At 51.5% G+C, this 27,481-nt stretch overlaps 1 protein-coding gene across 1 annotated transcript; it reads left to right on the top strand.

Moving 5' to 3' along the window:
* The first annotated feature begins 564 nt into the window (after window positions 1-564).
* Window positions 565-27,481, top strand: Phgdh (phosphoglycerate dehydrogenase). The gene is made up of 12 exons (XM_050124796.1): window positions 565-826; window positions 9,809-9,960; window positions 11,267-11,332; window positions 13,384-13,438; window positions 13,537-13,635; window positions 19,326-19,458; window positions 19,896-20,044; window positions 20,877-21,029; window positions 24,059-24,191; window positions 25,184-25,314; window positions 26,220-26,457; window positions 27,186-27,481. Exons 1-12 carry the CDS (start codon window positions 689-691, stop codon window positions 27,338-27,340), a joined length of 1,602 nt encoding a protein of 533 aa, XP_049980753.1. The 5' UTR covers window positions 565-688; the 3' UTR covers window positions 27,341-27,481.

Here is a 27,481-nt window from a genome sequence, read left to right as displayed (position 1 = left end):
CTAACAGATGTATCGCATTACCTTTTAATGTCTAACATTGCTCCTGGACTTTAAAGGGAAAAAAAAATGCTTAAAAGGGCTCGGGCAAGGCTAAATCAACAGTTCAATTCCACGAGTCCACGTGGTGGAAGGCAAGAACCAACTGTCAAAAGTTGTCCTCTGAACTCATGTACACACACACACACACACACACACACACACACACTGGGAGATTAGTGTGTGTGTGTGTGTGTGTGTGTTGCCAGGAATTGAACCCCTGGCCTTGCACATGCTAACTATGCTTAACCACAGAGCTATAAATACTCAGAGTAGTGACTGGGCCCTTAGTTCTCTTGTGGAGACCGCGTAGTTCTCCGTTTACTTCAGATATAAATCAGCTAGTCAGCGTAAATCGTGCGTGTTAAAGCTAACCAGGTGCAGGTAAGAGATTCGCTGCTACAGAAAATAGTCAGGAAAAGAGCCAAAAGAAAAAAAAAGTGGGAGGTTCTGTCCGGGGAGGCGGAGTCGGCAGAGTTTAAGCTTTTCTGACCAATCAAAAGGAGACCATTGGCGCGAGGGGGTGTGTAAAGGGGGAGCGGGAGATCGAGAACCCTGCCCAGTCTCTGGATCCAGAAGCCCTCCCGGCAGCTTCCTGACCTAAGTGCTTTTGCCCACCCAGAGCAACTGATTCCGAGGCCTCGCTCCAGCAATGGCCTTCGCAAATCTGCGCAAAGTGCTCATCAGTGACAGCCTGGACCCCTGCTGCCGGAAGATCCTGCAAGATGGAGGGCTGCAGGTAGTGGAGAAGCAGAACTTGAGCAAGGAGGAGCTGATAGCGGAGTTGCAGGTAAGCGAGCCGGAGACGAGCAAAGTCACCGTGCATCTTGATGGTCAAACCGGCCAGGGCTGTCCTCCCCTGTCATATCTGTTGGTTCCGAGGCTTTCAGAGATTGGGAGCCAGCAGAGGGAGGGAGGAGAGGCGAAGAGGAATGAAACGGCCCGGGGCTGCAAGATGCAAACTTTGCGTGCTGTTTGCAAACGCGTGTTTCTCGCCTGCGCTGCTAAGTACAGCTGCTCCCATCTGGTACCGCGGGATGCCAGAACCGCTCTGGAGCCTTCGTGCCCCGCGGCCCAGGCTGCGGGCTCCCCGGCTCGGGGTGCTGCACGCGGAGACTCGTGCATGGGGACCTTTCCCCCAGCCCGGGGCAGGCCGCTGGGGTGGGGGCAGGGGGCGCTGGCTATGTCAAAGCCCGTCCCGTGGCATCTGTGGCAGCGATCTCGCACCGCCTTTCGTCTGATGCAAGACCTTGGCGCGCTTTCCGGAGCCCTGGGCCTCTGGGGAGCGCTCGCGGGATTCGGGGTGGGCCGGGGGAGCAACCAAGAGCCCCGTGCCGCCCACGCGGCCGCCCGCCTGGAGTCAGCCTCCACCGTCGGCTTCATCGCCGATCAGGACCTACTTCAGTTCATCAGAATCTCGTCCCATGCACCATCGCGAAGGGTTAACTTCTACCAAGTCTTCGGAACAAACCTTAATCCTTATAACTTAGTCTTTCCCTTACTTGAAAGAAGGCTTTGCTAAATTGGGTGACGTTGCTCAGATTTAGAGGGCTTATTTTGGGAGCGCCTTACTCCAGTTCCTGCCCTTTCTGCGGATCGGATCCATCCAGGTATGATGTCTCCTTGCTGCCTCTCAGCTGTCCTGCCCCACGCCCCAAGTTCCACGTGCTCTGTTCAGGGCCTGCAGCCAGAGCGAATGTTATGCCTCCTCTTGGGCAGGCTGGGAGGCCTTAAACCGCAGGGACCAAGCATGGTTGCTCTGGCTGCCCTGGAAACAGTCTGAGCTGACTGTCAGTTCCTCCCAGGACCCTGCCCCGCCTCCAATCCCCTTCCTCTGTGGTGCTGTTATCCAAGTGCCTGCCCAACAGCGGCCCTTATTCGCATACTTTTCTGGTCCTGGTCATTAAGAAACTTGCAGGAGTCTAGGCCAGGTGGCACACAGCTGTAACCCCAACACTTGGGAAGCCTAGGGAAGGAGGAGGCTCCTCAAGTTGGATCCGCTGGGCTGCCTGAGACCCTGTCTCAAAAACAACAACAACAAATGACAAAGAGCTGGCTGGCTCATGCCTAGCATGAAGGAGGCTGAGTCGGAAGCATCTCTGTGAGTTCGAGGCCAGCCTGGGCTACAGAATGAGCCCGTGTCTGGAAAGCAGGCTGAGAAAAGGAAAGGTTGTAGGTTTCCTGGCCAGCAGGGCCCAACACTGAGACAGCTGCTCAGGTGACCGTTTTGAGACAACAAGCGGTGGCACCTGCTGGAATGGAAAATGCAGGAGAAGGGACTTGCCTGGGACTGTACGGGTGGGCATGGCTCGGGATGTCACTCTGAAGAGTGGGTAGTGTCAATGGAGCAATTACTGCAAGCTCATCCGTCTTGCCTGGTGTCAGAGACCTTGGCTCAACATCTAAGCAGCGGCCAGGAAGGCTGTGGAAAGGCTTTCAGGAAACCATTGGCTGCACTTGGAAGGCTTTGCTGTTTTCCAGAGGCAGTGAGAAATGTTATAGCCAATAAAGAGGTAGGAATGGGGGTGTGTGAGATGGGGGAGGGGCAGGCCAGGCCTCACCAAAAACCTGGAAGCTTGGGAGCAGGAATATGTTGCTAAAAATGCAGGCTGCTTTCAAGCAGTGGAGATACTTGCCAGGCAGGAAGAGGTGGGTGCCGGCTGACTTGACTGGCTGGCCCCCAGGAAGAGCTCTCAGCCGTCAGTCTGCCTTGGCACAATACCCAGTTCAGAATGCCAATCAATCTTGGCTACCTAGCAGAAGGACCCTCCCTTCCACCCTCCCTCCTCACTTTATCTCCTCCTGCCAGTGTCTCCTGCCCTGCCCCATCTTAATCTTTGCAGGGAGAAGCAAGGGTTAGCCCCTCTGCTGGAGCTGGGGCTGGAGCTGGCCTGTGCCGCTTCATATCCTGGGCAGGCTGTTTGCCCTCAGCCCAAGAAGGAGGACCAGTCTCTCTCTCCCCTAGTGATAACCTGCCAGTCATCAAATCACAGCACAGCGGGGCACTGAGTTCCCCTAAGTCATGATCAGTGTTGTAGAAAACAAGAGAGTCAGCAGTGCTGGTAGTGTCTTCTTCATATGTGGGTATCAGACACGTGTGTGTATGTGAATATAGGAATATAAAGACACAGATTAGAGGCTGGCTTCTTTTTTTTTTTCATCAACATAACATCATTATTATTTTGATGGGGAATCTTTTTTATCTTTTAGCTAGCCTGGTTATTTCCTGAATCGAGTTAGTGTCAACATTATTTGAGACAGGGTCTCACAGTGTGTGTGTGTGTGTGTGTGTGTGTGTGTGTGTGTGCGCGCGCGCATGCATGCATACAACTGCGTCCTTTGTAAATGGTTAATTTTTAGCTGGGTGTCAGTGAAGCACAGTGTGCTCTGGCTGTGGTGAGCATACCTGTGTAATCCTCCCACACTTGAGAAGCCGGAACATCAGGATTGCTGCAAGACCATCTTAAAAAAAAGAAAGAAAGAAAGAAAGAAAGAAAGAAAGAAAGGAAAGAAAGAAAAAAGAGGGTGGCAAAGGATAATGGCTCCTGCATTTAATCCCTGCACTCAGAAGGCAGCAGGGCAGGTGAATCTCTGTGCTCCAAGCCATCCCGGGCATACCTGTATTCCCTACAGCCCAACAGGGGAATCACCTGGAGAGCTGCTGTACCCTATGCACTAAGTGGTAACAATAATAGGATTACCCACAAGGCCAAGCCCATGCTCGTTGGGAAAGGAGTCCTGTGTGAACTTGAAGAAAGGGAGTGGGGCTAGATTCCCACTGAGTTAGCGTCGTTTTTTTTTTTTTCTTTTTTTCTGGGACAGCCATAAATCAAGCAGACCAGTGTTTCCTAGCGCTACAGCCTGGGAGTGATGAAATATGTAGGCGAATGTGGGGCGTGCGCATTCCGGATGAAATGTAGGCAAAGAGCCACGGAGGCGATTCTATCAGGGTGCTTGCATTCCCAGTTGGCCAGTGCCAGAGAGGGAAGAGCAGATACTGGGATCGGGGGGAAGGAGGATTCGATTTTGAGAGCCTTAACCTTACATTCTGCCCCTTCCCAGTGCTGGAGCACTGGGGTAGAGTCCTGGATTACAGGCGTGCATCACGCATGAAGGAAAGCATTCTAAGCCAGCACTACACTAGGACTTTGGTAGGTGTGAACCTTGGGGTTGTCTAGTAGTCTGTACACATAGAAGAGGGAGGAGCATCCCAGAGGGATCTGTGAGGGTTGAGCTATGGTGCTGGGGAAGGGTTGATGGTGTTCAGGAGTGCCGGGGGTTGGGGTGTGGTGGTGAACACTTAGCCTGAGGTGGGTTGACTAGTTGGCCTCCCTATGTTTTCTATGGCTTCTAGCTGATGTTGTAGGAGGCAAACTCTGACCAGTGTTGGCTCTAATGTAGGTTCTGGGCTCTTGGGACATGCCAGCTGTGGATGCCCATGTATGCCAGTTCTACCAGAGAAGCTTCGGGTTCATCATAGCCAAAAGCTGGTTGGCACAGGGTGACGTCCCCACAGAACAGACCCAGCCAGCGAGAAGAGAGCACTGTTGCTCTGCTTGTCCTTGGGGGCTGTCAGAGAAAGTAGATCGCTGTGACCCCCCCTACATCCTCTGCAGCCGTTGTCTCCTGGGGGGGGGTCCTCAATTTGGGGCTACCTTGGAGAGAGTACCGAAGCCCAGGGGAATGATTGGGCAGGTTACCTTGAACAGGGCAGGGCCTGGGTTTGGGATCACAGAAAAGACAATGGGTAGGAAGGTGACTCCTTGGGTGGTCTGTGCCCCACTTGTTCCTTATCTGTGCTTGTCAGTTGAACTTGGACCCTTCTCCCAGGGTTGGCCAGTTCCAGGACAGGTTTAATATTTTGGTGTGTTAGCAATTACCTAAAATGTGCTTGCTGACTGCAGAGGAGGACGCTAAGCCTCCAGCCGCTGCCCGGCTGCCCTCTGCAAAGGCTGCGGCGCAGTGTTCTCTCTCCTTTCCCCACATGCTCACCATCGGGGAGTGGTCAGTTTTCTCTTTACCAATAGGAAACCTGAAATGAACATTCCAAATTTTACTTTTATGTGTATTTTATTTTACCTGCTTGTATGGCTGTGGACCATGTGGGTGCCCTAGTGCCTGAGGAGGCCAGAAAAGGGTATTGGATCCTTGGGAACTGGAGTCACAGATGTTTGTGAGCCATTACATAGGTTCTGGGAATGGAATCCGGGTCCTTTGGAAGAGCAGCCAATATTCTTAACTGCTGAGCCATCTCTCCAGCCACGTGAAATGAACTTTTTAAAATTCACCTTTTTCCACTTTTGAGACGGGGCTTTACCAAGTGCCTGCTCAATTTACAATTTTTTGTTTAAAAAATTTATCTTTCTATCTCTATCTCCCTGTGCACGGGAGATTGGAGGTGTGCAGTGGGGGAGGGGCAGGCAGGGGGCAACCTTCAGAGGTCATTTTTTTCCCTCCCAGCAAGAGACCTGGGTGCAGGGTCCCAGGATTGCCCAGCAAGCATTTTTTCCAGCTGAGCTCCTGTTTGGTTCTTCTACTGTCAGGATCTCACACTGTAGCCCAGGCTAGTCTCAGATCTGTGGCAATCTTCAGGCTCCCGTGTGCGAGACTTGTCAAGCAAACCTCTGCGGCTCGGCTTTGCTCCCCTTGCTCTCAGGAGTTGCCAGGTCTTTGCACGGGTCTTCATTGCCAGCCTGTGCCTTCACGGATGTTTTATGAGTTCTTCTGCTTTGAAGGCACGGGGTTATGTTTGGTGGTGCATTGGATTTTCTTCCCATGTCAAGGCCATTGTCTTTCATTCTTTTTTATGAGACATTTTTCCATATAGAGGTTTACATTTAGAACATGGCCATGATCTTACAGTTTCTGAATGTGTGTCTTTTTTTAAATAGATGACTCTGTCATCCCAAGAGCTTAAGAAAACCCAGTATACACTTTGCTCTAGTGTTTTGTTTTAAATTTCTTTAGTTCATCTGGATTCTCAAAATCTAAGCATTTCCCTCTAAATCTTCTCAGTACAGCTGTTCAGTCTTTCCTCTCCCCATCTCCTTGGTTCTTGCCTTTATAAGTTCCTGCTCTGTGAGTGTTAGTGTTGCTGTTTGTTTTGAAGACAATGGCTTGCTCTGTCACCAGGCTGGTTTTGAACTCGCAGCCGCCCTGCTCTAGTCTTCCCAGTGCCTGGATATTCTTCACCTTGCCACACCATGGATCTGTTTGTGTAGGTGCCTGTTTCTGTTGATTTCCCAGCATGTTTGTTATGTTTCTCCCAGTCCTTCCAACTTTTTCCCCTTTTCCAAAACCTACTGGAGATCCTTAGTCACTCTTATTGATCAAGTTGATGTAACAAGTGTTTCGTCATCAATAATCGCTGGTGCCTGACCTAGAGGCCACGACCCAGAGGCCTCTTGGTTCTGTTGTTGTTTTGTCTTTGTTTTGTAACTGTGCCTGACTAGCTGAGTAGTTGAAGACCCTACACCCTTGTTGGGAACCTCAGCGGCTTTCCTGGAGTAACCATAGAATTTTGACAGTGTCTCTGTGGATGCTGCCTTTGGAAAGTAGCTGCGAACTTGGACTCTAAGGAGGCTTGATCCTGACCCAGCTTCTTCTAGGGTTGGATTATTGCCTATAACATGGAGACCATGAATTAGGCTGTTGAGAAGCCCAGTGCTTGATGTAAAACACCCTCTTTGTTTGTTTTTCGAGACAGGGTTTCTCTTGTGTAACAGTCTTGGCTGCCCTGGAACTCTCTGTAGACCAGGCTGGCCTCGAACTCACAGAGATCCACCTGTCTCTGCCTCCCAAGTGCTGGGATTAAAGGTGTGTGCCACCGACGTCCAGCGTAAAGTACCCTTTTTAAAAAATCATCACTAGCAACTCCCCACTCCTCCTAGTCAAGGTATTTTCCAATTTGTTTTCTGCCCCTCCCTGGCTGTTACTCTGACTCTATTGTTTTGACATCTTGTCTGCCCACCAGTTCTTGGGACTGATTTTAGATCTGTAACAGTGACTTAGTTCATGTTACCTCTCGAAGCCATTCCTTGACCTGGAAAATAGGGATGACGGGGTTTGTTCTTGGTGTTGTGGTGAGAGCAATGCAAAGCAGCCCCTGGAGATGCTAACATGGCTAATATACACAGCACCGAACCCCACAATGGGGCTGTGGAGAAAGGGGGGTGCCAAAAATATTACAGGTAAATGCTCAACTGAAAAACGTTGCTTTAAGAGCAGAGATCTTTAGGTCTAGTAGATCAGGTTCTGCAGATCAGGGGAAGGACCGCTGAATACGGGGTATCTGGGGCTGGGGATGGAGGTTTGGTTGGTAGCGAGTTTGCCTAGCATCGCAGGGCTCCATTCTCGGCATGTCATAAAATGGGTGTGGTGGTGAGCGCTGGAAATCCATCACTTAGGAAATAGAGACAAGCATCAGAAGTTTAAAGTCATCCCCAGCTACATTGTGAATTTAGAGTCAGCCTGCTCTCACGAAGCCGTGTCTGGGAACAAAGCAGAGAGGATGAGATGGCTCTTCTGAACTTAAGTGTTAGAGAACAGACATCTGTCACATCCTGTCGGAGGCAGGGGAATCCTTTTCTTCGGAGCCAGTGTGGCAGGTCTGTGTGCCAGCAGCAATGTGCTTTTTCTGACTGGGCTCTGGCTAGTATTGGGCTAAGGTGCTAGAGAGAAGTTGGGGCATCCTCTCGGCGCATACTGGTATTGAGTGTACCATTAGGGCGAGTGCTGGCAGATTTTGGTATATCTGTCTCCAAACTTTTGGGTCTGGATGGTTTCTTGGTTGTCTTAGCTACCAGTGACCAAGCCAGGGGAAGAAAGAAAACACTGGGACCTGGGGGATGGTGCTGGAGGTTTACAGAACTGACTGGGTTTTAGGGGATCAGGCGTGGCTGGGTGTGTGTTTCTCATTTGCAAAATGAACTTGGGACACGTGGGAAGATTTCTTAGAATCTCCTGCTCTGTTCTATCTAAAGCACAGCCACTGAAGGGCATGAAGTGCCCTTCAGGTGACCTGATGGAACTCTGTGGGCAGGCACAGCCCTGACCAGACCAATGTGGGTACCTGAAGCATCAATAGCTACAGAGAAGTGATTCTATAACTATTTTTATGCTGTTTTTTCTTTTTTAAAGCCGGGTCTCATGTTGCTTGGACAGGCCTTGGATTCTGTCACTATAGATTCTACGACTGCTCTGGACTCCTGAGCAGTCGGTCCATTCCAATAGTTAAGCCACCCCACCCCCAGCATCAATACCCTTTGCCACAGCACAAGCTTCACCCCTCTCTTCCCAGCAGAGAGAACATAGCTCTGGCCTTTAACCTCTCCACACGTGTCCCTCCCTCAGTTTCAGGCTTGTACACAGTCAATACAAGTTGAGTGTGGGGGCTCAACCTCGGGGGCCGGCTTTGGGGGCCTGTCTCTGTCTTCAGAATCCATGTGTGGAAGAGAGATGCAGGAAGATCTCCATAGATCCTGGCAGAGACCGCCTCTGGGGAAACCGGATGTGAGAGGCCATTCCTCCAGCCCTCTTACATGACCTGTGGAAGAGGTCTGGGATAAGGAACAGGGTGACTTGTCACAGTGACCCGCCTGAACTTTGGCCTCTGGGACTTGGTGTTTCTTTATCCTTGGTGCTTTTTTTTTTTTTTGACATTTGTCTTCTTGTTGTTTGTTTGATCTATTTTTACTTACTAATTAATAATTAGAGGTAGTCTGGCTCAAACACATGCTCTTCGGGCCTCAGGCCCTCACATGCAGAGGTGACAGACATGTGCCTGCCCCCATAACCAGCGGCTTAGCGCCTTTACATCATTTCGTGCTGGCCTGAGGCCACCCATGTAGGACAGAGTGTGCGGGCTTTTTCACCTGCTACCTCTCCTGGGGCTTCCCGTCCTGTCTGGTCAAAGAATGTTCTTCCTCGGGAAAGACAGCAACCGTCTTTCTGACAAGTCAGGGGTCTCTTGGCCCAGCTGCGATGGTGAACTTATGGCATGCCTATTTTTAGTGTGCTATTGACTGAGCCTCTGAGCAGCTGCAGAGGGCGGCACTTAGGCTCAAGCCCCCCTCCCCCCCCCCTTTCCTGTGGGTTCTTGTCTCAGGAAGCATTTTCGTTTCGGGAGGCATGTCTTCCATTCATATTGCTTACTCATTCAGCATTTACAGACTGCCTTCCAGCTGCCTGGCCCGGGGGCTCGAGGGGTGGAATTGGATTCTATTTCTGCTCTTCTCTTCAGCAGTCCGATGAAGAAAGGGATGACCAGGTGCTCTACCCGCCTGTCTTGTCTGTGCCTTGCACACCTGAGGCTGGAACCCACATCCCTCTCGGATCAACACAGCTTAGAGTTGAGCCCAGGCTAGACCGATGTGTGCAGACGTTGCCTTTTCTTTCTTTGGAATTCACCTTTGGAGCAAAGAGGCATCCAGGAGTGTTAGCATGTGTGGTGCTGACTGGGACTCATGTCTGGTCACACTGGATGGGTTATCCCTTGGCTACAGGTACTTATTGGGGTATCGTCTAGGGAGAGATGAATCAAATGCCTAGTGCCAGCAGGCTGATGCTGGAGTGTGCTAGCAAGATGCTTGTGTCTTACAAGTAGAGTCAACTCCACATCACACCTGTGCAGGGTGCAATCCTCATCACCGACAGTACACCAAGAAGGCGGAGCTGCCTATGAGTGGCATTCATACCCACTGGGATTGCACCAGAGGCTTCAGGTACCTCACAGAGCAGCTACTTAAACCCAGATATTTCTTTCCCTACCCAGGACTGCGAAGGCCTTATCGTTCGGTCAGCCACTAAGGTCACTGTTGATGTCATCAACGCAGCCGAGAAGCTCCAGGTGGTGGGCAGGGCTGGCACAGGTGTGGACAATGTGGATCTGGAGGCCGCCACTAGGAAGGGCATCCTAGTCATGAAGTGAGTTGTGGAAGCTGAGGGTGGGTGCGGAGACCAATAAAAGAGAGGGAAAGAAATGCGGAAATTAGAGCCAGGTGTTAGGCCTTTTGGAGTGCTGTCTGAGCTGGTCCCTATGATGGTGACCAGTTCAGCTTAGTTTTTCCAAGGCTGTGGTCTGCAGTCTCTGGATATGGAACTCGCCCTGCTTTGGGACCCACCCATCTGTAGCTTCGGGTAGGAATCGGAAGACCGTAGGTAAAGATTTCCTGGTTTCCGGTGCCAGCCTGGCTCTTCCGTTTTGCTAGCTCTGTAGTCCTGCCCCTTGAATAGATGCATGCACTTTCTTGGTAAAGTGATGTCTCATGTTGTTTCTTCCTTCATTTTCCTGCACCGGTATAAAGTGAAGAACCCAGTTTCTCTTCTAGCACTCTAGGCCCCAGAGAGGGGTCCCTGTTAGCGCTGTGTTTGTAGAAGCGCGGGGCAAAGATCACAGCCACTAGAGCACTGTCTTGCATCATCAGGCTCCTGGGTAGTATAGCTATTCCAGGCCCACTCTGCTGACTCCCAGTCCTGCTGTGCCTCCCCTGCCCCCAGGAGGGAAGGGGTGTATTGACTGTCTGTGTGCCTGACAGAAGTTAGTACCTCACGTGGAGATGTTAAAGGATAACCCATTCTACCTGGTCCCTGCAGTCCTCCAGTCCCGCTTTTTCCCCTGCCCTGGCTGCTTGGTAGGGGGAGAGCTGGAAGCTCTGTTGTCTTTCATAATGAAAAGCTCTTGGAGTCCTTTTGTTTTTCAATAGCACCTCTTAACTCCTGTAACCTTCTAGAGATGAACACACCCAGTAGAGGAAGCAGGAGGGTGAACAGGTGTTAGGTCTGGGGAGTTGTCAACATTATTCAGGTGTTTTGTTTTGTTTGTTTTTGAGGAGTAGGCTTTTTTTCTCAGTTCAAAAATAGATTGAGTAAGAAGGAGAAACCAACCAAGTGGAAATAAAGACATGAGCTTTGTTCCTAGTACAAGCCCGGAGAAGTGATGATGAGGGCTACCCGACAGTGGTCTGACCTGAAAGTCGGAGATTTGCTCAGGGGTCTCCCCTAGGAAGGAGCAGAGGGGCATGGAGATGGATGGGCCCTGAAATGAAAGCCTACCGAGCTGAACCACCCACCCACCTTCCCATCACGTGAGGTGCTTCTCTGTGGGCGGCCTAGGTAGCCTGGTTCTTAGGGCCACAGAGGATCAGAGAAGCCAGCATGGGAGCTTGGGGCTGGAAGCCTAGAATACTGGGTTTGTCTGGGCCCACTGACCTCTCTTCTGTTGGGTCTTTAGCACCCCTAACGGAAACAGCCTCAGTGCCGCGGAACTCACCTGTGGGATGATCATGTGCCTGGCCAGGTAAGTCCCTGACTTCTCACTTGACCCAGACACCCTCTGGTAGGTCAATGATTACCACAAGCAAACAGACCTAGGGAAAAGATACAGCTGCAGGGGTACGCAGATGCCCGGGAGCTTCTCTGGTCATTTGGAAGTAGGCATGGGAGGCTGGATGCTAACTCCAAGCGCACAGAGAGTGTACACACCGTTCTCCCTCCCTCCGACTCACGACCACGCCTCACACCCACTGGGTGCTATGCCTTCTCTAGTCCGCAAACCTTGAGATGCTTTCCGTACCCTGTAACCTCAAGTGCCATGTGTGTTCGGATTACTGACAACTTGTTAAGCACTGAGATTTGGGGGTTTAATTCTTGTTAATTCATTCAAGAGACTCTGGATTGAGCAGCTGGGCATGGCCCCCTGCGTTGATCTGACTCTGTCCTCTAGGCCTGTATTGTAACATATGCAATAAATACCTGATCATCATTCTTGTGCCTCCCTGTGAATTCCTATCTCAGGGAGCTCTTCTGGCAGAATTCTGGATGTGTGGGCCTCCTGGAGGGGACAGTCTAGTGACCAAGTAGATGGCGCATATAATACGAACTCCTCCTAATGCTGCAGGCAGTTGTTTGGCAGACAGGACACACTTAACAGGCGTCTCTCCTGTTTCTGAGACACAGGCTTTCTAGTAAAATGGGGCCTGAAGCTGTTACCAGTCCCTTTGAAGAGCCAGGCAGCAGCTAGACTCTTGCTGGGGCCTGAGGCCTGCTGTGATTACAAAGTTCTTTCTTTCCTATCTTCTCCCTCCTGCTGGGGGAGTTGACCTTTGCTCTACTTCTCCCAGGAGTCCTTCATAGCAGCACGGACTTTGCACTGGTCAGTGCAGGGAGGATGGGGCTAGGGAGCAGCAAGGACTGCAGGCACAGCAGAAAAGCTTCAGCTAGGAGCATCCCCAGGTCTCCCAGGATGTCCGAATTGGGTCTCTCCCGGGAGGATGGTACAGGCCCATGACTCTAGTTTTGTTTCCGCTGTTAATCTCGGTGGTATATTTATCTGTTGGAGTCAAAGAAGGATCCCCCAATACCACTTTCTGCTCCTACTCCTGAGGTGCTGGTTTCCCTCCACTGCCAGGACCAGCTTATCTAAAGGAGTAGGCAGGACACTGTGATTTAAAAAAGGCTACCCTCTCCCAGCCTCCCTTGCTGACGTCCCTCATTGAGGATATGCATGAACCAAGACATCTCTACCCTGCTGGGGAGGAGGCTCCTGACTCATAGGCTAGTGGGCATTCTGCTCTTGAGGCTGCTCCCTGTGACTGGCTGAGTGCCTCCTGCATGCAGGAATGAGCGCCATGAGTAGTGTAGGACCGAGTACTTCTCAGGGCATCCAGCCTAGAGAAGGTCTGTGTTCCCAGATGTGGTCTTGGTGACATGTCCTACTGTCCGCATCTTACCCTTAAATCCTAACAGTGCCCTAACTGCCACTTTCTCTGTTTGGTCCAGAAAGCAAAACAACACAAAACATGGCGACTCAGACCTGGCCAGGCGCCAGTAGAGGAGATAGTCTGTAGTGTGTGGGAGCAGGCAGGACGGTGGTGGACATGTTGGAGGTATTAGGTTCATTTAGGGCAGAGTGGAAGGGTTTGGACAGTGGCACCCGTCTGCCTCAGGTTAGCTCTCTTGAGGTTTAAGAAGGAAAGATCAGCTGGTCTTCCCTTGAAAACAAGAGAAGTCATCAAGAGTGGTCCTGATGAGGATGGGAAGAGTTCCTGCCATCGTTGGAGCATTTGTCCCTGCAAACTGTGCAAGTCTGGCCACTACTTACAGGAGAAAAACCTGCCAAACCCACTCCTCCTTGTCCTTCAATGGTTGAGATAGATCAGATTCTTCTGCCAGCCTCCTGTCCTATGGTCTTTCTGTCCCAGCTTCCCTTACACACACAGTGACCCTGAATCAGCTCCCATGCCCCCAGTGAGTGTGGTTCCCAGGAGAATGACTGACAGATGGTGGCTATGCTGTGCTGTCCTCGCGCCTTCTTCAGGGTGACCCACTGAACCTGCTGTGTTCTTCCAGGCAGATTCCCCAGGCAGCGGCTTCCATGAAAGATGGCAAATGGGACCGGAAGAAGGTGAGCTGTTGCCTTGGCTCGCCCATCTGGGCTCAGCTCCCAAGCCCCACTCTTGGTCCTGACTTGGGCGCCTTTGCCTTTTGCCTGTCTGGTTGCAGTTCATGGGGACAGAGCTGAACGGAAAGACACTGGGAATTCTCGGCCTGGGCAGAATTGGAAGAGAGGTGGCCACCCGAATGCAGTCCTTTGGGATGAAGGTGAGAGGCTTCCAGACTGACGCAGCATTGGGAGAGAGAGCAAGGCTTTAGGGAAGATCTATACACGGATCTCTAGGACTCCTTATCAAATAAGCAGTCAAGTCAGGGAGGAAGGGATCACTGGCCTCTGTTGGGACATCTGAACTCAAAAGCTGAGAGTACTCAATACAGTCCCTCAGCTCCTGGGTATCAGTAGCCCCGAGTCTCAATGGGCCAGCAAGTGTTTTTCTGTGATACACATCCTTTCCCATCATACTACAGGGCCTCCTGGTTTCGCTGTGTCTCCTCTTTGACAATTTAGAAAACAAATTTATAGCCTAATGCCAATGCTTCCTGGCCTTCCTATTTCCCTCACAACCCCAGCAAAGATTTAGGATGCTAATAGGTGGGCATAGTGTCACGTGTCTATAATCTCAACATCTAGGCGCCTCTGGCAGGTGGCTCGTGAGTTCAAAGCCAGCCTGAATAGCAAGATCCTTTCTTTAAAACACATGTGCGTTTGTTTGCATGCTCTGATATGAGAAATGACTAGATAGCTTCCTAGCTGTCTCAGAAGTCATTTTGGTCCTCTCTTTTTCCAACTCTGGGAGCCAGCAAGTTCCTGGCTGGGTGAAGGTTGGTGTTCAGTACAGGTCTGCTTTGATAGGCCAGACAGCTAAAGGCAGCTGACTGGGTGCCAGCGGGCTTGCACTGTCAACCATTTAATGCGGTTGTTGAGGGAATTACAGGGACTGCAGGGCATGCGGCAGCCAGAGGCTTTCGTTAAACATTAAGAAAATTGTTTTGACAATAATCAGTCCTTCCAGGTCTAGGAAACCTTACAAAGATCTGCTATAGAGTTTCCGTTTCTCCCCTCCTCGCTCTTCCCATGGTCAGCACCCCTTCTACCTTAGCGCTAGAATGGAAGTTATGGGTTGAGACTGACACCCACGATTTGTAAGAGTGTGCCTAAGGACTCGCTGAAGGGATGGTGACCCAGACGCCAGGGCAGCATCCCATTCTGCCACACTGAGTGTCGTATTTCTTTAAATCACACGCCTTCCTAAAGCCTCAGGTATATATATTAGGTCCCTGAGAGAACTGGGCCTGGCTCAGCAGGATCCATTGATGGTGAAGAGAAATCTCAGCACGGCCCTTGCAGGTAGAGAGGACAGAGGGGGCCATGAGTTACTAAGAATACTTTTTCCAAGGTCCAGATTTATCCCATGAAGAATGCTGAACTAAAAACTAAGGACCATGTTTCAGCAGTGCTAAACGTATGGAACAAACCAACTAAGCATTTCATTGCCATGCGTTGGCTTGGGGACCGGCAATGAGGCTCTCTACCACCGCGTGACTCCCATTGTCCCTGGGGCATCAACACCAGACTTTTCTAGCTGTAGAACAGAGGCCTTGGCAGTAGCTGAATCTAGCCAAAGAGCCCTGTTTTGTTTCCCAAATAATAGCAGTGAGAGGGGAGCCCACGCAGCCACCTGCTAATGCCCAGCTGCTCCTCCACCTGCAGGTGTTGGCCATATGGGGCCTTGAGCATCCATGTCAAGAAGTAATAGGTTCTTCTCAGACAGGTGTTTGTTTCAAAGACATCTCTAGAACCTGTTCACTTTACTGCTGGTCTGTAGCTTTGTATCACACACAACATGCTTGAACTTGTTTAGGATAGAGTCTAACTATGTAGTTCAGGCTAGCCTCAAACTTACAAGTACTGGAATTATAGGCATGCACAGCCATATCTAGCCATGTTTAACTACAACCAGGACTTTGAGGGTATGCTGTCTTTATTGGGGCTTCTTCTGTCTAGATGTCTCTGAAGGGTCACTCCTGCCTGTCTCAGTTTTGAACCATTTCTTGTAAACCCCTTAAAACATGGCCTGTGGTGCCCTCCCTCGTCAAGCCCCCTGACTACCCTGCAACGTTCCTGGGATTTAGTGGGTGTCATCTCAGGACAGAGATTCTGCACCATCTAAGCTCCTGTCTGTGTCTTCAAAGCCACAGAAAACAAGATAGCATAGTTCTAGATGAGGAGACAGTGATCACATTAAGTTATATTACCGTGTGTGCATGTGTGTGCATACGCATGTTCACAAGAATGCACGCATGCACCCTGGTGCACATGTGGAGGTCAGATAGAGTGTGAGACCTGACTCTCTCTTCCATGTGGGTTCCAGGGTTCCAACTCCGGGCATATGCCCTGGTAGTAAGTGCCTATGCCTACAGGGCGATCTCACAGCCCTGAGACCAATCCTTATTAAGCTCATTTTCAAACTAGTCTTGTTCCCTTTGAAAATAATAATTTAACTGGTAAAGCATGGAGATTTATAACTATTTCTCTACCTAGACAATTTTTAAATATGGGAGTTTTGTTGGGTTGGTTTTGGGGTACCGGGCCTTGAACCTGGAGCCTCACAGAGGCAGACAAGTTGCTATACCCCTGAACTACATCATCAGCCCCTTTCATTATTTTGTCTTGAGACAGGGTCTTGCTGAATTACCCAGGGTAGCCTTAAACTTAGGACCCTTTGGCCTTGGCTCCTAAGTGCTGAGGTTGCAGACATGTGCCCGGATGCCCATCTTAAGGCACTGTTCTAATTACGTAATAAATGAATGCGTTCGTACAGATAACGGCCTCCCACATCAGCTTCCCAGTACGAGCCTCCTCTTAGTGGCACTAGTTTGGCATATGCCACCCCAGAGTGCATTCTCTGTGTGTACACGGATTGTGTACTATGCCCAGAGAAGGTTGCAGGTCTGTGTAGAGCACAACGTTGTATATAGTGTTAAGGTAAAAAGTTTTCAAGCTTAGTTGGAATACTGTGGTATGGATTATTGGCTGTTCCGCCAGAGAGGCACACTGAGGTTTCAGCAAAGGCCTCTTCTGTAATCCCTGTGGGGATAAGCTGCATCCCCCACTTCCCACCCTCCCCCCAACACACACAATGTGTAGGTTTCAAGGAAGGCCCCTGTCAGGCGGGAGGAAAATTGTCGATGGTGGCCCAGAGCACTGCCCTAGCCACCATTTTCACCCATAGCCGGGACCAGGCATCATTTGTGGAATCCAGAGAGCAAGGAGAGGTAGTTAGAATCTGGCCAGCTGTGGTGGAGCATGTTTGGAACTCGAGAGACTGCGGGAGGATCAAGAACTCAGTGCTAGGCTGGAGTGCATACTGAGATCCTGCCTCAAGTATAGAGAAGAATTAAGTCCTAAAACACGGGAAGGCTGGAATGGTTGCCATCCTAACAGGAAGTTTAGCTAGAATATGTATCTCCGTGTCTGTGTGAGGGTCTAAAAAGCTACTAGACAGATTTGGACTTTGGAAACATTTGGAAAACACCTCTGCGAGCCAAAGAAAGAGTGGCTAACAGTGTTGTGTTTGGTGGAAAAGGTAATATGACTTTAACAGCATTAAAGAGGAAGGATTCCAGGGCAAGGTGGATGACACCCAGGTCGGCCTGTAGCCCGCTGGTGACCGTACACTCTGTTGTTACCTTGAACTTTCCTTCAGTGTGTTGCTAAACGAGAGCTGTAGTGATTGACTCACCTTGTTTATGCTGGCGTCTCTCTCGGGGTGTGTAACCAGGCCCCGGCCGGCTCACAGCTGAGCCCTGTGCTTCCTTACCAGTGTCCCTCTCAGACCCCATCAGCATCTCATAGCAGGGTCTTTGCCACCCGTGTCCTCAGCACCCGAGGTCCGGTGGCCGTTGGCATTTCCTGGCTAGCTTCTGTTTGCTAAGGTCGGCTGCATCAGTTGTGATACTCACAGGAAACTGAGGCCCAGCAAGGCCATCTACAGGCTCAAAAGTAAAGACAAGGAAGTGAGAGTCCACTCGTGTGTCCTGGCTTACAGGGCCACCACTGTTTCCACTCGTGGCCCACATTAAGTCCCTAAGCAGCCACTGCTCAGTGACGCAAACAACAGCCACTTTCTAGGGCAACAGCTCTTACCTCAGAAAAAAAAAACTATTATTGCTATTATTTCAAATTTTTACTCTTGCATTTTTTTTATTGTGTGTGCATGTGAGTGTGCATGGGTTATAGTATGCGGAAGTTAGAGGACAACTACGGGAGTTAGTTCTGTCCCTCTACCATGGGGGTGCTAGGGATCAAACAAGTGGTCGGCCTTGGTCCCCAAGAGTAGAAAAGACCACAGAGTGCTGTGAGCTCGCTCAGTCACGCGTGACTTTGTGATCTCTTGGTGTTCTTTTCTACCCTCACTGCACATGAGAAGAAAACACATCTGGATTAGAGATGAACGGGTCCATTGTTCTCGTCGTCTCTGGCGCCAGCAGACAAAGGCGAATTGTGAGGATGAGGCCAAGGATTCATCTCTCCCCCCTGAGCATTTCCTTCTCTGTCCGGAAGCAAATGGGCTCCATCGGAGGGCAATAAAAATGTCTGAAAAGGCCTTCGAAATATGTGCGCCCTTGGTGCTCCGCGCTGTACTCCTTAGAGGGCCCCAAGAAGCCATGTCTTTCCTCCAGCCTTCCCTGGTGGCTGGAATGGGGGAAGGGAGCTCCCTGGCTTTGCTTAGAACAAGGCTAATTATGCAAAATGTGGCCCCAGAGTGTTAACCTCTTCATAACCATTTGGCTTTTTTTCCTTTTCTTCCCCCGGAGCTCTTAAGTGTGAGGAAGAAGTCTTTGTATGATCTGTCATAAGGCAGGATCTGTAGCCCCCTAATTTCAGGTGCTTCCCACACCATGTAGCTGAGGGCTTAAAAAGCACAGGAAGGGGAAGAATTCCTCCCCACAGAGGTAGCAACCGCTCAAGGAGGAGGCCTCATTTCTTTCCTGTCTTCACTTACATCTGGGTCCACTATGGAGATATTCCTGAAGAGGTCAGGGGGATTTTCTCAATAGTTTTGCTTTAGTGCGTGGCAGAGCAGCGAGCGACTGAAGTCATCTCTCCAACAGCTCTTATATTGGGGTCCTCTCCCTTCTAGGGGACTCTGACATACGGCTGGCAGCAGCTGAGGAAGGACTCCTGGCTCCAGCCATTTCTTGGATGCTGCAGGCACACCTGCCTCCGAGGACTGCCCTGCCTTTGTTCTTAGGGCTCTGGTGCCTCTTTCTCCAAAGTCAGAGTTGCCCATAGAGCTGAGCTCAGGAGGGAGGCCTGGGATGGCCTCTTGGGTAGATCAGCAGAGAGTGCTTAGATCTTGGTTACTGTAAACCACCCCCTCATACCTGTTTCCTACATCTGCGTGGCTGCTAGGGCATGACCTTTGCTGGGACTTGGAAGAAGCTGAACCTGTGCTCTCTGGCCTCTGTGGACAATGCTTGCTCACTCCTTCCCTGGCCCATCACCCTCAACCCCAGACACCTGCTGGCGTAGCCGGGACAGTGGGCCTGGTGGTCATCCCTGAGCCCTTCCTCACCAGCCCTCCTGCCTCAAGGCTCCCGAGTTCCGCTTTGTCCAGCCACACATGAGCTGTTCCTGCATCTACTTGCTGTTGGGTCTTGGTGACAGGCAGCCTTCCCTTGTCTGACTATGCTCCCTGCTAGTTCTTCAAGCCTCCTCCCATTGACCTACAGAGACAGGAGAGTAGCCCTAAGCGCCATGTATTGTTCTGAGAGTGAGACTAGAGGATTCAGTTAGGCTTAATGTGGTACCCACTACTAGCAAATGGTGCGGTTACTGACAATACCAACATTGATGCTAAAGGTGTCTCCTCCCTTTTCTCGCTTTGGACCAGACTGTGGGTTATGACCCCATCATTTCTCCAGAAGTCTCGGCCTCCTTTGGTGTCCAGCAGCTGCCGCTCGAGGAGATCTGGCCTCTCTGTGATTTCATCACTGTCCACACTCCCCTCCTGCCCTCCACCACAGGTAGGCTCTTAGTGTGGGTTTTCTGCTGATACTATTGAGCAAGTGTTGACAGGGACCTAGCGAGGACCCGCCAAGCACCGTGGCTCTTTGTCACAAGTGCTTGCCACCGATGAAGGCGGCTGAGCTAGTTGAAAAAGCAAGGGTATATGAATGTGCGGGACACAGATGCAACTAGCGTCCCGTGTGGAAGCTTCATGGCACCCTGCAGGGGTACTTTTGGTTCTTGAGCCTACTCAAAGCACGCTCATCTCCAGAACTGCCTGAGTCTAACCCATATCTGGTACAGAGTTTATGATCTCAGAGCATCTCTGAAGACAGGTGAGAACAAGGTACCTATCCAGCAGAAAGAAACCTCTGGGGAGAGGTGGCTTCTGGGAACCGGTGCTGAGAGAGCGGGTCAGGAACCGCCACAGTGGGCGAGGTCTCCTCTCTCCCAGGCTTGCTGAACGACAGCACTTTTGCCCGGTGCAAGAAGGGCGTGCGAGTGGTGAACTGTGCTCGAGGAGGGATTGTGGATGAAGGTGCCCTGCTCCGTGCCCTGCAGTCTGGTCAGTGCGCTGGTGCCGCCCTGGATGTGTTCACAGAGGTAAGTGCAGCCTCAGTGTCAAGTTGGAGGGGAAAGGTGAGGAGCCGAGAGGCCACAGGCAAGAAAAGGTAGCATCTCTCAGGACAGTAGCTCACTGTTTCTGGCACAGAGGAAGCTGTGCTGCCAAGAAACAACACCTGTGGTTCTGAGGAGGCCTTTTCTCTGCTGTCTTCTGCAAATCCTGGGTCTTAAAATAGGACCCGTTCTTGGTCAGGCTGTTGCTGTACTGGTAACTTGGGGAAGACCTTGATAAACTGATGAGGCTAGGGGTTCTAGACTAACACAGGAGTTAGTGTGTCATTCCTGATACTTTAGTCAAGGCCATGGCCAATGACATGGCCTGCCCAGTACCCATTAGTGTTCCTCTCTCTCTCTCTCTTCATTCCTAGGAAGGGCCAGAAATCCAGGGGTGATGGCAGTCCCCAGTGTGGACCGCTCTTCCAGCATGTGCAAAGGTTCAGCCCCAGCATATAGAGTGCAGAGTGCACACCTCCACCAATTCCCTTGGCCCTATCTCAGCATCAGGGCTCCTCAGTGTGGCCCGGGAGAAAGAGCGTGGCCTTTGGCGTGAATGCAGTTTCTAGCTGCGAGACTGTGGCAGGTCACTTGGCCCTCTCTGAACCCCATGGCACTTGTCTATTCCCAGCCAGGGTGCATGGTGTATCACCAGCTCCCCTGTATATGACCATCTTCCTCAGAATGCACCATCTTCTCCCACCATTAGGAGGCCAGGATTCAGATCATTGCAATTCTCAAAATTCAGTGTGAACAACAGTAGAGAATTTATAATATAGCCAGTCCATTGTCAACTTAAAGGTCTCTCTCCGGGCAGGAGCCACCACGGGACCGGGCCTTGGTGGACCACGAGAATGTCATCAGCTGTCCCCACCTGGGTGCCAGCACCAAGGAGGCCCAGAGCCGCTGTGGGGAAGAAATCGCCATCCAGTTTGTGGACATGGTGAAGGGGAAATCTCTAGCAGGGGTTGTAAGTATCTCTACGTGGGGCTGGGGTCTGGAGTCCTGGAAGAGAGCAGACAGCAGCTCGGGGTGGACAGACTCAGCCCTGGGAATGGAGCCGAAGGCTGTACTTGAGTTGTCTCACGGGGTGTATGGGCAGGAGCAGCTCTTCTATAGTCTTGATAGCCAAGGCCTTGGAGCCAGGAGCTGGGTTCTGAGCCGTTATATTGTAGCCCCGCTGCAGAGATTGTGAGCTTTCCCAGGCCCAGCACCAGTGAAAGGCTCCTTTGTTGTTCACATGCCTTGGGAGGGAGGGTGTGTTGCCGGGGTGAGGGAGCAGAGCAGGGCCCACTGTGTGTGTGTGTGTGTGTGTGTGTGTGTGTGTGTGTGTGTGTGTGTGTGCACGCGCGCGTGTTGGGGGGTATGCTCAACAGCAGCACAGTGTCCATGGTCAGAGCTCACCCTGCCATAACCAACCAGTCTTCCTACTTCCTAAAACCTTTGCTGTGTTAGTTAGCCCCCTTGCTTAGTCTGGTGGATGCCAGGCACCCCCTGTTTCCCCCCACACACACACACATGGGGTCCCAGTAAAGGACACAGAACTAAGAAAGCACAGCTCTTCCTGGAGCCTTTTACCCTCCTTCACCAACGCTTTCTGGGCCCTTGCTGCTCTGCCTCATTTGTTTTTATTTGTTTGGGGTTTTTTATTTGTTCGTTTGTTTGTTTTTGAGGCTAGGTCTCACTATGTAGCCCTGACTGGCCTTGAATTCAGGGATCCCTCTGCCTCCCGAGTGCTGGGACTATGGGTTTGTTATCTGGTTAATGCTGAATTCTAAGATCTCTGAGGACCAACAGGCTGACTATGTGAGTGCCCCAGACATGTAACCGATACTCCGCAAGAAACAGCAGATGATTGACAGAGGGCTCGTGCCTTCCTGGCTGTCTCACAGCCTGGAGAGAGTCACTGGTTGGGACAGAACCGTGGTAGGAAGGACAGTTTCACTCAGCCGGCCTATGTCTCGTAAGATGGCTCAGTTCTATGTCTTGAGACAATCAGGAGGCCATTTGGTCTATAGTGATCAGGGGGTTCCTTGAGGGCCAGTTGTGGTGTGAGAGCCTGCAGAGCCCATGAAGACCAGGTGACACCGTCCAGCCCGTCTTCTCTTTCCCCTGCACACCGCATTGGCTCCTTGAGGCCACCACAGCACTTTTTCCTACCCATCTGGCTACCCAGTGAGTTTCTGAGCAGGTCACTTTGATTAGGGTCCTGGCTGGATTATCCAACCAGAGAATGGAAGACTGAACAAAACAGACCATCTCTCCCGCCTCAGCTGATGCCCTGCTAGTGAATATCCCCCTTCTTGGGCAACCCGATAGAGCTCGACCCCTCAAGTTCTTCAAAGGCAGGCTTCTGCCCCCTCCATGGGAACCGTCTGAGGGAGCCACCTCTCGCGAGGTGACGGTGAGATCACATGACATTTTCTGACAGGCTGCTTCCCACGATGAGCTCCACGGAGTACAAAGACAGAGGGCTGCCTGCCATCCTGTGTAAGATAGGAATTCTCTCCGTCTCACAACCAAGTTAGCAAATCGAGCTCTCTACCCCAGCTGCCGATAGTCTTTGGAAAGAACTGTTCCTCCCTGACTCGTCCTGTGTCTTCTCCGGTTCTCTGACCTTAGCACAGATGAGCCCTGGGGCCAGGCCGGTTTCCAGCGGCACCTGACTCTGTCCTGGCATTTTGCTATTTATTTTTCAAGATGGATCACTGCACACCCTTTTACTTTACAGAAGTACAGAGAAGCAAGCCCTTGGACTGGGCCGTGTGGCCTCCAGTGAGCTGTGAGGCCTGCTTTGGGCTTTCTTAGCTGAGCCTTTCTGCTCTGAGCTGGCCCCTAGTCCTCCGAGTCCTCCGCTTTTCCTCCCCGTGTCTTGCTGCAGCTTCTGACTCTTCTAGTGATCACTATGAAAACAAGAACAGAATTATTACATTTTTCCCATCTCCTAGCTGCTTATTTGATTTTTTTTTTCATCAAACCCAAGTTTTTGTCTGCTTGCCAGTGGGGTGAGGATGTGACTTGTAGGGTTTTCTTCTGTAGTTGCAGTTGGCCTGGAACTCAGGGGGAGCCACTTACCTTGGCCTCCCTAGGGCTGAGATTGCAGGCAAATTTAAAACCTAGATTCCTAATTAAATCCTTCTTGCATAGATTTTTTTTTAAAGTAGCCTCAAAGAAATTGTTAATGCCTGACTGGGAGCCAAAGCTTCTGGAGCCACAAAAGGGAGCAGGAATTTTACCTCAGAACAAGGAAGCTCTGTTATTAGGTCTCTGGGAGCAGAAGGGAGGGCCAAGCCCTGAGACCCTGTACTTGGGATGTCCAGGGCCTTTCCAATCTACTCTGGTAGCTCAATTTCCCAGCATGCCTCTCTATACTCAGCATAGGTGGCTGTTTGAAGCATACTGTAGGCTCATTGGAACTGTCTGAATCTGGTTTTATATGTTATGGTAGCCGAGCATAGTGTTCAGTGACCAATATGAGCAGTCGCCTCAAATAATCAAAATAGAAAATAAAATGGGCCAGGCTTGGTGGCTCACCCTGTAAGCCTAGCACTCTGGAGGTCTGCCCGGCTGGACTATAGAGTGAAGCCCCGTCCCAAAACAACACAAAAAGGGCAAATTAGATCACCCTCCCTAAGAACCATCACTCTGCTTCCGTATACCTATGACGTCCGTGTTTTACTGAGCTGTCCAGACAGACCCCTGTCCATCACACAGGAAGTCCGTCTCCCACAGAGGGCTCCAGTACCAGTACTGCTCAATGGAAGAAGCTAGGCTTCCAGCCCCTGTTCTGGCTACATAGTGCAGCAGAAACTTTCCTCTGTGTGCCCTTGGGCTCTGTAGCTCTTCTGGTCTACAGGGATAAGTCATTGTTTTCTGGGTGACTGTCACCCATCTCCTGAGTTGCCCCTCCATGGCAGGCTGACTCTTGGCCACGTGGTGTTGATTTAGTTCCTCTTTTGAGCAGGTTCTCAGCCTCACCCTGTCCTCCTCTTTCTGCAGGTAAACGCCCAGGCCCTTACCAGCGCCTTCTCTCCACACACCAAGCCTTGGATTGGTCTGGCAGAAGCGCTGGGCACACTCATGCATGCCTGGGCTGGCTCCCCTAAAGGGACCATCCAGGTGGTGACACAAGGTGAGTCCGGGTCTGGCTGGGCCCACGGCATGAGCTGGGGTCCTGCAGAGGGGGGAATAGAGACTGTGGACTCATATCTGCTGGGTGTCTCCAGTGCTCAGTGCAGATCTAGTGGCAGACTCAGGGGACTTGGGCCCTGCTCTGGGTACAGCTCAAACCCACGACTGAGTTGGACAAAAAAAAAATGTATGTAAGTTCCCTGGGAAAATGTACTTAATTTTCTCAGATCATGTTTATGCAGTGTTTTTAGTATAGACAAGTTCCCCGTGCAAGCAAGACCAGAGAGTTTCGTGTAAACGTTATTGGAATCTTTAGAGAATCTAAATCAGTCAGCAAAACTGTGTGGCTCTGGTTTCCACCTGACTGTGTGTGGCTCAGGGGGCCTTGGTAGTGGGTCCACCACTCTGCAGACAGGGTTCGGTGCCCCCCTTCATCCTGTACAGTGCCTCTCCAGCACCCTCAATTACCTGTTTGGCACCTGACACTTGGGGCGAGATTATGAGGTTGGGCAGGGCAGGTAAACCCAAAATGCCAAGGTTATCAGGGATAGGCGGAGCCAGGGGACGCCACGCCCACTGCCTTGGTTTCCCAAGCCCCTGAGGAAACATAGCTGGACGCTGGTCACATGGTTACTTGAGTGTCACCTTTCTGCTTCTGAGCTTGCAAGGGCCACCATCCCAGCCACTTGTGGGAGCACACAGTTTTCCAAGCATCTTCTGGGAAGACAGGCCGGCCAAGGAGACCAGTCAGGATGTTCTCAGTTTTGGAGGGGAGTTTCTCAAATTGGTTAAAATATCCTAGGCTTCTGGGCTCGGACCCCCCAGCTGGCTTTTTAACACTCTCAAGGAATTACAGTGCCCATTGCAGCCTGCCTTTGGGGTCCCCAGGTCAACAAGAGCCTTGTCGCTGAGAGCTAAGTGCCAGTGGTCTCCTGCCCCCTCCTGTGGTGTCTAGTGAACAACTAACTTTGGGATAACTCTCTGTGTCCGCAGGAGCATCTCTGAAGAATGCTGGGAACTGTCTGAGCCCTGCGGTCATTGTCGGCCTCCTGAGGGAAGCGTCAAAGCAGGCAGATGTGAATTTGGTGAATGCTAAGCTACTGGTGAAAGAGGCTGGCCTCAATGTGCGCACTCTCTTTACTCTGGGCACTACTATGTCACCCCTCTTTTTATTTGTTTTTTCTGGGGGGGGCAGTCTTGTATAACCCAGGTTGTCCTTGAACTTCTGATCCTTCAGCTTCTACCTCCCAAACGCTAGGATTTCAGGCGTGTGTCCCTGTGCCTAGCTCTATCTACCCTGCACTTTAAGAGCCTGTTCCCAGTTTTGCTCTTTGGGTTTGCTTCTTGCCACCTGCCTGTCCATCGGTGAGAGCTAGCCCATCGGTGAGAGCCCACCTTGATGCCTTCATCTGTGAAGGGAGTGACCATATGTTTGAGTGTAATGGTGTGAACTCACACTCACAAAACTATGGATAGATGGATAAATGGCCTGAATGGGGGGTGTAAGGCACCTCCATTTTACAACTGAAGAAAAAAAAAAGCTGACATAGGCCGCATTTAATGGAGCCAAGAGATGCTTGCAAACCCTGGGAACACGTTCCTCCACCCTCTGAGCTTTCCTCTAGTGGCTTCCTCCCTTACTCCCCTTGGAATCAAAGACTATGTGGTGGCAATTTGAAGCTGGCCGGAGTCCTAGGAACAGTGTTCTCCCGGCCCTGCCACCTTTAACCTTTTTCCTGCATCCTAGTCAGGCATTGACTTAAGAGGCTGGTGCAGAAAGGACCAGGCCGGTCAGCTATCTATTGCTTGGTCCTCTGCTTCCCACTTCCCACCCTTCCTGGCCAGCTAGGCAGACACCTGGTCCTCCCTTTATGGGGCATCTTGACTGCCCTGAGAAGCTAAAGTCTGGAGACATGAGTTTGTCCCCGTTTGTTCCTGTACCCAGACTGCTGAGCTGGTGGCTGGACTTGATTCCCTGCATTTGGGTGTGATTAGACTGTTCAACTGTGCCTCTGTCTTCTCTCTTCAGGTCACCACCTCCCACAGCCCGGGGGCCTCAGGGGAGCAGGGCAGCGGGGAAGGCCTCCTGACTGTGGCCCTGGCAGGTGCCCCCTACCAAGCTGTGGGCTTGGTCCAGGGTACCACCCCAATGTTGCAGATGCTCAACGGAGCTGTCTTCAGGCCAGAGGTGCCACTACGCCGGGGCCAGCCCCTGCTCATGTTCCGAGCTCAGCCCTCCAACCCTGTTATGCTGCCCACTATGATTGGTGAGGAGGCTTTGTGGGGGAGGCTGGCAGAGATGGGGTCTTCCCTGGGATTGGGCCTTTCTCTGTGCCTCAGGGCATGTCTATATGTGCCTCACCGAGGATCTTGCAAAGAGCCATTTCCACAATATTAGAAAGAAACAGCTCAGCCAGGGAAAGTGAGCGGCTCATCTGAGGTCACAGAGTAGTATGGGCAGAGGTGGGCAGAGTGCCAGTTACCCCCGGCCATGGCACAAGTTCGCCATGTTCCCGCACACTCTCTATATCCCTGGAGCTTACTTCATGGATTGTTTCTTCCATGGGCTCTGGTGACCAGCCTAACATATGTGTCAGAGCACAGGAGGTGCAGCCCTGGTCTCCCTTCTGAGGGTTCTGGGTCTCATCCAGGTTTGGCAGAGGATGCACCCCCAGACCCTGGGGGGACTTTATTTCATCATCTCTGCCAGCTGCCCGGAGGACAGTTCTCTGATTATCTTGTTCCCTCGCTATTGGCGTAGCTCCCGTCAGGGTACTAGCTCCCCGCCTCACCTGATACTCAGGCTGAGAATAGGAAAGTCACCTATTCTGCCATGGCAGCTCCTTACTGTGGAGACCAGCGCCGCCCCCTCCCATCCTCCGCCCTTCCGCCTGGGTCACAGAAACCTGACATCTCGCTACTCTGGCCTCTTGTTCTCTCACCCCTTCCCCCTTGTGCCATGCTAACCCGGGCTTTCCTTTCTGCCCACCCCCAGGCCTCCTGGCAGAGGCAGGTGTACAGCTACTTTCCTACCAAACCTCCAAGGTGTCAGACGGAGAGACCTGGCACGTTATGGGCCTCTCGTCCCTGCTGCCCAGCCTGGATGCGTGGAAGCCACACGTGTCTGAAGCCTTCCAGTTCTGCTTCTGAACCTGGGACTCGGAGGCACCAGGCCCTCGGGCTTTTCTGAGAAACCTGCTCGCTGTTATCTATAGGGAGAGGAGATCCACGTTCCTGGGGCAGAACCCAGGCACCTGCCTTAAATAACATCTAGTAAAGCTTTGAACACCA

This window comes from Alexandromys fortis, unplaced genomic scaffold, assembly GCF_014885135.2.
Source record: "Alexandromys fortis isolate MF-2015 unplaced genomic scaffold, M_Fortis_MF-2015_v1.1 scaffold_235, whole genome shotgun sequence".
Lineage (NCBI taxonomy): Eukaryota > Metazoa > Chordata > Mammalia > Rodentia > Cricetidae > Alexandromys > Alexandromys fortis.
This window is presented reverse-complemented; position numbering and strand designations above follow the sequence as displayed.